Genomic DNA, 12,327 nt, shown 5'->3' with positions numbered 1-12,327 from the left:
ATCATCTAATTACAGTACAATCGTCTTTCATTTATGCCTCTACTTTAAATTTTTGGGTTATAATCACTATGAAATATGCTTTACAACTAAAGCTTCCTTGATTCTTAAAGGCAGAGCTTAGCTCCAAAGCCAATATGACGGACTACGTCTTTGTCTCAAACAGATTTTTTTTCTTTTTTGATACAGAGTCCTGCTATGTTGCCCAGGGTGGAGGGCAGTGGTGTGATCTCCGCTCACTGCAGCCTCTGCCGCCTGGGCTCAAGTGACCACTTCAGCCTCCCAAGTAGCTGGAACTATAGGCATGCAGCACCATGCCTGGTTAATTTTTATAGTTTTTGTAGAGCTGGGGTCTTGCCAAATTGTCCAGGCTGGTCTCATACTCCTGGGCTCAAGTGATCCTCCCACCTTTACCTCCCAAAGTGCTGGGATTACAGGCATGAGCCACCATGCCTGGCTCCAAACACTTTCTTTCATGCATGTGGATCATTAACATAGAGCAGTACAAATTTTAATTGGAATCTGAATCTTAGAATTGATTCTCTTCAGTTTTTTTTTTTTTTTTTTTTTTTTTAAGAGATAGGTACCCAGGTTGACCTCGAAACTCCTGGGCTCAAGTGATCTTTCCGCCTCAGCCTCCTGAGTATCTGGGACTATTGGTGTGTACCATCACACACAATTTATCTCTGCAGTTGTTGAAAGCAACTACCATCTATATTAAACTTTGGAGTTACTGAATTGCTAAGACAGTTACTCTGCAGGTCTACTGGTTTGCATAGTAGCCGTGATGGACAGAACTCAAATTTCTTTTTAACTTTGTCAAGCTATTCTTTTTTTTTAGGATTCTTTTTGGTTAGAGTATGGGTGGGAACACAGAGTCCAACTCTACTCTTACAAGTATCCCCGTGCTCTCTAGAATCTTTTTATACTAACATTTGGACTTTTTGCTTTGAATTTTTATGACTTCCACTGGGCTCTTGGAAAGTTTTGAGGCTCCATTTTTTTATGTTTTCTCCAGAAATTGAAAAGAACTTTGTTTGGAAATGCGAGCTACAATGAACTCAGGTCTTGAATTATTTCCACATGTTCCGGCTGTCTTGTTTTTTGAAAATCTAGACCAATTGTTCTAAAACTTTGTTAGGTTAGGGGATCCTTCAGTTAGACAATAGCCTTGAAAGACTGATAGGATTTCCAAACTGCCACTGCCAAATAATTCTGGAATGAAAGGGAAGAGCATTACTTCTTTTAAATTAGGTGCCTGATTGATATAGGCACATTATTATTTTCAGATGGGGCTATATTATACACACCATTACAATAACATTCATAATTTACTGAGGATGTTCACAATTTACTAGAAAACTGAAGTCCACATTTTAAGCATAACTCAGATTTATAAAATGACTCTATCTATAGCTTTTGCATCTATGTCTGAGTGCACAAATCCTTTCTTGGTTTTCTTATATCCAAATCTAGTTCTCTCAGTTAACCACAAAATCCTTCAGTGAATCCACTGGAGAAATGTATTTATACATCATGAAGATACTTTTTGGTAGTACACTGAAAATTTTATGTTGCAAATTTAAAGACTTATTTTATTATGTGATCTAACAGAATGTGTGAATTTTATATCTGATAGGTGTACTTGAAGAGATGTACAGAGGGGAGAGCAGATATGTTTATGGATCCAAGACCAGCAAAGTCAACTTTGGCTAAGGAGATACTTTCACAAATGGTCCTTCCTGCACCCCTCCCCCATGTTCCTTAATTTAATGGCTTATAAATCAGCTATCCGGGGGAGGAAAGGATATAAACTATGTGACAGCACTCTATAAATCATAAGATGCTACAAAACAAAAACATTACTATTTGACTAATTCACCTAATGATGGTGATATCCATACCATATGGAAAATTTCTTGTGATTTACCTCTGGTTATTAGTACATTCACATTTATCCCAAATAAACAAAGTGACTTACAACTACCCAAGTTTCTTCATAAATTCAGTAGTGAGTCACTCTGTTTATTTGCAAGTGTGAATACTGTGATCTTTAAAAACTGATTCTCATAAAAGTACACACATTAATTTACATAATGTCCTGACTTACATCACCCTGCAAAGAAGGCAAAGTTTATCTTAAGCAACGTTCTATTTCAGTTGTACAATTCCATGTTTGATGCCTTGCCTCTATCTCTGTTGCTTTCCTTCCCTTCAGTCCCCAATCTAAACTTTGCTGTTTTATGTCTTCTCTCTTGGATTCCTACTAGCTGATCTGAGAAACAAGGTTGTTTTGAGAAACTAATTTGTTTTCATGTATCAGAATTCGAGTATGTAACTTTTCCCTGGTAAATTGTCATTTAATAAGGGTATTCTGAGGCCAGGCACAGTGGCTCATGCCTATAATCTCAGAACTTTGGGAGGCTGAGGCAGGCAGATGGCTTGAGCTCAGGAGTTTGAGACCAGCTTAGGCAACATGGTAAAACCCTGTCTCTACAAAAAATAAAAAAGTTAAATGAGCGTGTTGGCATGTGCCTGTAGACCCAGCTACTTGGGAGGCTGAAGTGGGAGAATTGCTTCAGTCTGGGAGGTTGAGGCTGCAGTGAGCCGAGATCATGCTACTGCACTCCAGTCTGGGTGACAGAGTGAGACCCTGCCTCAAAAAAAAAAAAAAAATTTCAAATATAATGATCATCACTGTTGTAGGTATTCTTAGGTCCAAGAGAATCTAGGTGAAATCACAATTGCTTACATGCTCACTTATATGGAGGCACATCCATGGAATGCCCAATTCTATGGGAATTCCATATCTCTGTCCCACTATGGGACTACGAAAAAGGACTGGCTGAGAGGTCAGAAGATCTTAGCTCTGGAATCATAGAATCCAGGGATGAAACACGATCTTGCCCATCTCGATGACTGAATCCTGTGTACAAAATCCCTAAAAATGTTCATCCATTCTCTACTTGAATGTGTCTAATTACATAAACTCACTCCATTTAAAAGCAGTCTATCTGATATTAGAACAGATCTGATTGTTAACAAAATTTTTCTTTTATTTTGTGGAAAGAATCTCCTGATAGCATCCAATCATTGGTCTAGTTCTACCTTTTGAAGCCGAACTATACAAACTGAATGTCTCCTCCTCTTAATGATCTTAATAATAGCTACCACTTATAGAGCACTTATTATGTGCTAGGAAGTACTCTAAAGACTTCACATGTATTAATTTATTCTCAAAACAGCACTATAAGGTAGGCGTATCACGATTATTCTCATTTTATACACAAAGAAACTGAAGTACAGACAAGTTAAGTAATTTTTCCAAGGCGACAAGGTTTAGTAGTGGCTAAGCCTGAATTTACACCCAGGCCATCTGGCTCTAGAGCTCAAGCTCTTCCTGACTACAATATGCTGTCTCTGAAATACAAATACTTGAATATGGCTTATATAATGACCCGAGTCTTCTCTTCTGCAGTCTGGACATCCCTAGGACATCCCTTCTCCATAAAGGGTTCCTGTGATGGTGTCTCTTGGTGGCAGGGTGCTTTGTTCTTATGATGGGAGGAACATAGTTGGGGTTTCTAGAAGAGGCTTGTGGTGGGGTCTGTTTAAAATCTGAAAGATGATCCCAAACCTTCCTTTCTACCTGCTCTCTTACCTTGCCTTCCCACAGCCCCCTCAGCCCCTGCTGCCAGGCCTCCAGGTGGGGCGACACTCACCTGTGTGTACGAACATGTGCTTGACGTAGTTCTGTTTGGCGGTGAAAGTCTTGTTGCAGAGAGTGCACTCATAAGGCTTTTTTTCGCCTTGCCCACTGGCTGTGCTGTGGCCTGCGGATGAGGCCAGGGGCTGTGGCGCTGGCAGCTGTGCAGTAAAGGTCGACAGGCCGGGCTGGGACACTGTCACAAACTGGGTCTGCTGGCCTGCCAGGGGCTGTGGCAGGCTGAAGAGGAAAGGCTTGGGGCCACTGCCCGCGGGCTGGGTAGTGAAGAGGGCTGGCAGGTAGGTGTTGCCAGCTGTGCCAATGACCTGTGTGTTGCTGGTCAAGGTCAGAGGCATCCTCAGGTTGCTGGTGAGGGTTTCTGTCTGGCGTAAGTAGAGCTGGGTACTTGGCAATGGCTGCCCGATGGACGTGTTGACCGAAGGCTGTTGTAGGACGCTCTTGTCGGAGCTGTTGCTGACAGTGATAACAGTGTTGTCCATCTCCACTTCATTGCTTCTCTCCGGAGAGGAAGCACCTGTTTCTAGCTGGTTTGTCTGCGGACCACCCTCGGCGGGGGCTTCTGCAGCCTGCTCGGGTTGGGCGGGTTCAGCCTGGCTGTCCCGCGCCGCCCCAGGCCCAAACTGCTGCTCCACCGAGTCAGGCTCGGTGCCTATGGAGGAGCTGACGCCCGAGTCGAAGCTTTCACCTTTGGGCTCACTCTCGGTGCCCTCGGCCTGGTCTGTGTCTTCCGTGCACTCCTCGGATTCGTTGCGTTCTAGGATCTGCACCCTTTGTTGTCCGTAGTAGTCGTAATCGTCCTCCATCTCCTGCTTGATGTGGATGTTGCCCACTAGGGTCTGGATACGCACAGGCCGGGGCTGCTTGCGGCAGTGCGTGGTCTCGGGGGTGGTGGACAGGTAGCGCTCCATCTGCTGCGAGCGCTCATGGATGCGTGTGATCCAGCTGGGATCTTCCATGTGGTGGTCGCGGGGCAGGCCGAGCGCAGTCTCGTGGTGGCTGACCACTGCGCCGCTGTAAAAAGAGCGCTCGCCGCTGCCATTCTGCATGGAGCACGCGTAGAGTGCCGAGTAGATCCTGTCCACGCTGTGCTGTGGGTGGCTCTGCAGGTAGCCCGACTCCGTGTCGCTGCTCTGGCCTGATGTGCCTGACTCGGGAGTGCCTCGCGGCGTGTCCTGGCCCGAGTCCTGGATCCCCGGGAACACATCGCCCACGTTCTGTGACACGATGCGCGTGCACTCGTCGATGACTGTTTTGATCTGCAGGATGCTGGCGGCCGTGAGGATCTGCAGAGCTTCCGACTGCGAGACCCGTAGCACGCCGCTGTACATGAAGTCAATGAGCTTTTGCACTGACTGCACTGACACCACCGACGGGATCTCGATGTCGCTGTAGCCAAGCAGCAGTTTGTCCTGGAAGAAGGGGCTGCCGGCTGCCAGCACGCAGCGGTGTGCGCGCAGCATGCTCCCGTGGATGCGCACCGTTACGTCACAGAAGTGGCCACGGTTGCGCTGCTCGTTGAGGGTCTCGAGCACGGAATTGCTGAAGTTGTGAAGGTTGATGCTGTGAATGCGCTCGGTCATCCCCTTGCAACTGATGTCACCTGCAGCATGTCAACGCAGACACAAAACAGGGCATGGGTCAGATCTAGCTGGCTGCATTCCTAACACCTAGGTTTCAGGTGAGTAATGCTCATGGCTCCTAGAAGCACTGCCCTTACATACGCAAGCGGGGAGATGGATAGGCTGCGGCATACAAGCTGTAGGTACGATGGCCTGAGGGAAAAGGACCTTGAATTTTGCTCCAATTCCGGCCTTAGTGCAGCAGCCATTTTGGGTATCCATATTAACTCCCCAGAGCTTCGGCTGAGGTCGAGTGGCCTAATAACCAGATGGTTTGTTTGCCTGCTATTCCTACAGCTTCAGCAAAGAACTGAAAGGCAAATGGAAGACTTGTTCTTATGGAACACTATACCTCCACTTTATTTTTATTTATGTATTTATTTACTTTGCCTTCACTTTAGACAGGCCTAAGCCCAGATTCTTTGGGAAAGTTTACATTTCCCCCAACTTATCAAAGTCCCTTATTTTATTCATACACAGTGACCATATTCATAGTTAACAAATAAACCCCCTTCCTATTAAGTCATATGGCATATTATCAAAACCCACACCATGTATGCAAAAATTCTTGGAAAATTCAACCCAGACTAAGATGTCTACCAAACAGTCATGATCATGCTTTCCGGATGATGGATGGGCTACAGAAAGCAATCTGCTAGCTAAAGGGGCACTCCATGGCTGCTTTCTGTATCTACTCATTCTTCTTGTCATCTCTGACAACCTGTTTGAGCAGTTTCTAGGATGGTTGCATGTGATATGGAAGGTTTTCTGAATTTTCTGAGGCTTAATGAAGGAGGAATGTTAAAAAGGTCAGAGATGGCAGTTCTGACCCAGGAGACTAGAGTACATTGGTGATCATATTTATTATGCAAACAGGGCACTTTCAAGAGTGAAAGAGAGCATTGTTAATAATTAGGCCAGGATAGCAGGAGTAAACCAGAAGTGGGATATATGATCTCCTTGGGTAACAGGGTGCTTTATGTACTTGCCACAGGGAAGTATTAAACAGCTCCCAGGAGGAAGGCAACAGCTATGTGGAGGCTGCAGATAGTCTGACTCAGCGCCACCCTATAACGTAGGCTGTTATGACAAGGGATACTATTGATAAGATTTGGATTCAGAATGAGAAAGAAAACAGGTGGCTACAGCAGTAGATCTTAGGGCTTTTCTATTTTTCTAGCTCACCTCTCAGATGGCTCTAGAGAATCCCCCTCCAAATAATTCTTCAATCAGATTCTCCATTCTTGCCTTTACAACTGAACAATCAGCTTGGGAAAGTGAAATAAGTGGGCTTTTAAAACCAAATGGCCCAAGCACTGATTGTTGGCCTGGACCCAAATCTCTCCGTCTTGTGAGAAGCCACCTGAGAGGTAATAGCCTGCAGATAGGAAGAAGTCCTACCTCCTCAAACTCTTTCTGCTCTACCTCGTGATAGAAGACTTGTTCAGGAAACTCTGAGTTCAATGAGCATTTCTACCTTGCTTCACTCAGTCACCCTCAGGTGGTATGAGCTTCACTTAATAAATGTTCAATAATACAATTTGCACTAATTTGTGTAAGAGCATTCTTTCTTGTTCTGACTCTATCAGGTCTGTTATGTGCCTAAAATATTGTATTAGGCTACAGATTCCATCGTTTTTACTTATATAAGACAAGTTCTCTTTGCCAGATTAAATAATTAAGGTGAATCCCCTGTAACCATGTTAACACAAAATATGGCCCAAAGGAAGGCATAAATAACCCAGGAAGGGCTGTTCAGGAACTCAATCAGCAGCAGACCAAATTTCAAGTTCTTGCTGAGTTCACCATACATACATACCATAATAGTAATCACAAGAGAACATTTTTTAGGGGTTACTATTCACCTGCTTTATGTATATGATTTCATTTAATCTTACAGCAACCATGGGGAGCAGATGATATTATTCCCATTTTACAGGTGAGGAAACTGAGGTGAGAGAAACTAAGAAACTTGCTCAAGTACACACAGGCAATTGCTGGTACACTGGCATTTAAACCCAGGCAGTCTGGCTCTAGAGTTCACCCTCTTAACTGCTTCATTATATTGCATAGTTTGCCCTTTACTGAGGTCTGGCCCTTAGGGATCCATGGCTCTGTTGTAAAGCTGTGTGAAAGGCTTTGTCCACTACTACCTCCAGCTACTTTTATACCTATCCGTGATTTAGCATGGCTTTCATGTTTTTAGGCTGTGATGCTTTGACATAGCCTCAGTTGTCTAACTTAAAGAACTTATTTTTTTAGATGTCACAGTGCAAGAAGTAAGACAACTAACTAACTGGCACTATGGTTTAGAATTTTCTATATACAATTTTACTATAACTAAGGTCTCTTTCATTTAAGTAAAACAATAAGCAGTAAAACTGGTTGTGTCTGTGATCATCTCTGTATAGGATGGACCTATTACAACATTTTTTTTCTACACAAGTGAAAACACTCTTTAAACACACATTTGCTCATAGCAATGTTACAACAATAACATTAGAGATGTCATATATGACGGTTTTCTTTCAGATAATTCTGGGAAGTAGCTCTATCACAATTATCACAATAATTAGTATCCATGTAGTGTTTGACAGTGTATACAACTTTTTTACATGTAACATCTCATTTATTCCTTACAACAATCCTATATGTGTTTTGGACAGGGTTTTTTTTTTTTTGTTTTTTGTTTTGACAGAGTCTTGCTCTGTTGCCCAGGCTGGAGTGCAGTGGCACAATCTCAGTTCACTGCAACCTTCAACTCCCGGGTTTAAGCAATTCTTGTGCCTCAGCCTCTTGAGTAGCTGGGATTACAGGCGTAATCACCACACCCGCCACCACACCCGCCTAATTTTTGTATTTTTAGTAGATGGGTTTTCACCATATTGGCCAGGCTGGCCTCAAACTCCTGACCTCAGGTGATCTGCCCGCCTCAGCCTCCCAAAGTGCTGGGATTACAGGCATGAGCCACTGTGCCCAGCCCTTCAGGACAAGTCTTATTATTACTATTTCACATAAGAGAAAGTTGAGGCTCTCAAAATGTCTAAATGACTTGCCCAAAGTTTTGCACAGTAGCATGAGACAGTGTTGGGATTAGAACCTATGCCTCTTAATGCTTTTTCCACTACATAACAGTGGATCACTGAGGAATGAAACTTGAAGTGCCCAAAGATCGAGAGTTATCTTAATTCTCAGCAGAAAAAAAAGAAAGACACTGAAAGTAATGACGAAGTTTGCTTTAGAGATGAGAAATGAACAAACATAATCACACACACACACAATTTCATGAGAAAAGTATAAACTGACCAAACTGGATTGCAAATTTAGTTCACCTAAACAATCAAGTTATCTACTAAATAGTCTGGTTAAGACTCTTGCGATAATATTGCCACTAACTTCATTAAAAACCACAGAGACAAACCTAAACCGGCACACGTACACAACCTGATCTGACATGCCTGGTTGAATTTTATAGACACAATTCTTAAATATCTCCCTGAGTACACTGGCCCCACGCTGCAGTGAACAGCCGTGAAAAGCTTAATCGTTTTTGCTGATATGAGTACAGATGCGAAGGGGGACCCTGCCTCCCCATTCAAGCATGCCTCATTCCTCCAGCACACAATGCTGAGGCAATTCCTTTCCCAGGCTTTCTTTTATTTTTAACACTAATACAGTGGGAAAAAGTTTCTGCCACAGCAAGGCAAAGTCCAGGCTTTTGTGAGCATGTCCTTTTCATCCAATGGGCATTAATGTATAGATTCCAATGGAATAAATCTGAAATACTCTACTGTAGAAGATTTGTCCCCCATTGAAAACAAATCTTGATTAGATGGTTATTCAGGGAGTGTATAGGAAGGAATGGTGTGAAAATGCTAACTCTATTCTTTCTTAGATTGGCACTGAATAGGCATTTGGGCTATTCAAGAAAACACACACACACACACACACACACACACACACACACACACACACACCCAAACCCCAACCCTATCAACTGTACAAAACCACAAAACTTTACATAGATTATGTGATCATGTGTATTTGGGGATTCTTCCCCACCCAAAATAAAAAAGGCACAGTGTTATGAACACAAAACTGATGGCAAAATGAAATAGTGATAAAAATAGTTCTCTGTGTTTTAAAATAATAACTTACCTCCTTTTCACTAGAGTAAAAATATAGAGTCAGCCTGTGATGGCATTCCCTCGAAACATGGAAGGAACTGCAGTAATGAAAGTCATCATGTATTCTAAGTGACTGTTCTGCGAGAGCACAACACAGATGGGGCTAAAGCAGGGGTGAGTACCGAAGGGAAAATCTGCCTGTGGGGAATTCGGGATAGAGGGCCTGACTCTCTGTTTTGCAGGAACGTTGCTCTTGCCTGTCCCTTAAGCTGCAGGGGTCCAGGGATAGGACTTAGCATGAGAATAAAAAGCTGCCGGCTCACAAGAGAAAATGAGCAAGAAAGGAAACAGCAGGCAATACAATCTCTTTTAATTAGGTGTGAAATCCAGTTCTTTCTCAATCAGGAGAGCAAAAGGATATATAAAATGAGACTAGTGCAAGGGTAAGATGCTATAGAGGGGGATGGGGATTTGAAGTCTCTGGACTTGGAAGGAAACACCAGCTCTCAAATGAAAACCAATATAAATTTCGGTCCAGTTAATAAGCCTAAGTCAAGTGGCAGGGCCAGAAAGCCCTTGAGCTTTCAATTTGGGGCACCAGATGAGGTTAGTGGGTCCGCACATGAAACAGGGTGCAGCTTGCCAAGTTAGTCACACTAGGAAAGAGCCAGTCATCTCTGGAGAAAGGGGGGATGTATTTGGTGACTGAGCCCCCTTATTCTCCAAACCCCCTGCCTGGGGTAAGACTTCAGTTACATCTACTTTACCTCCTCATATATGCCAAGGGAGTCCTGCTGAATCCCTGCACTAAAGGAGGTATAGTAGTTTCTTGCTAACAGGTTCCATCCACAGCAAATGATTCTGCACCACCCCACTCTCTCTTTCTATCTCATTAGTATCATCACAGTCTCGGGAGGGTGGCTGGGAGCACTGGAGAAATCACACATGCAAGTGGAAGGTGGCAAGCAGACAAGATCTCTTTCTTCTACCCTGGCTCTATATACCTAGCATATCCCAGCTGCTATTACCTCGGTAGTGAGACTGGGGAGGGTCATCAGCCTACGGGAGGGAGAGCTGTACAGTTTTATTTACCCATTCTTGGGTGAAAAGGGGGATGTTTTGGGCCATCTCCTAATGAGGGTTCTCCTCTATCTTCCAGATTGTCTAAGCCCAGGGTGGAGGAACCATCAAGGATTTCAGCATGTTTTTTTAGCCATTGGTAACAGAATTCTTCACATAAAACATACATCAATTGTTGAAATTTGCAGAAATTTGACTTTGAACTTGCAGAAATTTGACTTTCAAACATGTTTGCAGGAATGGCTACCTTCATAGGTTGGGGCTACTTTCATAAGTTGGGGACTAGCTGGATGTGCTTTTTCAGTCACTACTTATTGTTTTATCTAGACCAAGATTAAAAATTACTAACTTGTTTACAGTATTTACAACACCATTCTATTTATGATCCCAATACTGTAATTGGGTATGTCTTTAATATTACCTGAATTATTATTCATTCATAGAACATTTCTAGAGAATACTTAAAAGTATTTAAAGGTCCTTGGTTTTATGTTTGGGTTTTGGGGGGTATGCATAGTTTTTATAAATGGACATGTTTATACTTTTATAGGAATAAGGTCAGTGGCTTTCATCAAAATCTCAAAGGGGTCTGTGTTTTCCCCAAATTGAGAGCTATGGATTGAGATTCAGGCATCCCTCTTTAAAATGCTTGTAACTACTTTCCATAATCAAAGCTTCTAAAACTGATGCAAACTTTGTGATTGCATTACTCTCTAATGCATAAGGTCTGTTGAACTAATATTTTCCATTTACTTAAGTTGAGCTGATACTATTTTGTATGAGAAAGCAAACAATCTTAGCCAAAATGAGAAAAGTTACTTTTCAGAAGAGAAATATTTTTTAAAAAGATTGAAAGGGAAGAGAGAAATGTAGGTAACTACTAATAATACCAGAAATCTGGATTATGACAGACATATAGTTTACAACTGTTGAAGCTAACCATCATTTAGCAAACTTTGTTTTACTCAGAGTAAGTCCTTTTGACAGTTAAGACAAATCCATAGAAGAATTAGAAAACACCCTTTAACATTTTTTGACTGTTAAAAATTAGATATTGTGGTATAATTTGAATAAAAAATAAATATAAACTCAATATACACATCTAATCAGCCAAAAAAATAGAGTTTACTTGCAAGATCTATAGCACTTCTAATGGGGAGCCTGCCTTTCTTTCTATTTTCCTCCTTCCCTTTCTTCCTTTTTGCTGTTATACCACGAAGTTTTACTAAGTTTGAAGTATGGGGAACAAGGAGGCAAAATTGAGAACTAGAAAAACATTTGCTCTGTGATTTTCAGGCCCGTCCCCAAATCTTGACTTATCTTCCATTCCTGACTTCTTTTTCCTCTCTTCACTCCACCAAAAAATAAGAGCTTTGTACTTTATCTAAGGCTGAGAATAGATTTACATTACTAGTGGGATTTTACAGGTCCAAAGGAGAAAGTAATTCCAGAAAAGTCTTTTTACTTGGCCTCAGAGGACTCACAGTTTCCCTTGGTTAGCCCAGGTCTTTGGCTTGCCTGATTTTATGTTAAGTCTGCTGTTATCTCTAAGAAAGGATGAGGGCATGCCTGCCCATATTGCAAAACTGTAAATACAACTGACTTATGAATGAAGCTGCTTTTGGGGTCACTTGAATTTTCACCAATTCATTAGTGAAACATTTACTGAGAATATCCCAGTATAAATGGAACCATAAGGATACAAAGGATCTTGAATCTAAATCAATAGAAGAAATTTATCCATAAGGATCTTTGATATTGGAAACATATATTAATT

General features: G+C 42.2%; 1 protein-coding gene across 31 annotated transcripts in view; it reads right to left on the bottom strand.

Moving 5' to 3' along the window:
- The window catches only part of ZBTB20 (zinc finger and BTB domain containing 20), an 841,831-nt gene that overhangs the window by 32,339 nt on the left and 797,165 nt on the right, over positions 1-12,327 (bottom strand). For all 31 annotated transcript variants that reach the window (XM_024244272.3, XM_054551481.2, XM_054551485.2 and 28 more), the window contains one exon: positions 3,720-5,324. In XM_024244272.3, the coding sequence (XP_024100040.1) occupies positions 3,720-5,324 (1,605 nt within the window). The remainder of the gene's footprint in view (positions 1-3,719; positions 5,325-12,327) is intronic.

The sequence above is a fragment of the Pongo abelii genome, chromosome 2, assembly GCF_028885655.2.
Source record: "Pongo abelii isolate AG06213 chromosome 2, NHGRI_mPonAbe1-v2.0_pri, whole genome shotgun sequence".
Classification (NCBI taxonomy): domain Eukaryota; kingdom Metazoa; phylum Chordata; class Mammalia; order Primates; family Hominidae; genus Pongo; species Pongo abelii.
The sequence above is the reverse complement of the archived record's forward strand: the minus strand, read 5'-3'. Positions and strand labels throughout refer to the sequence as shown.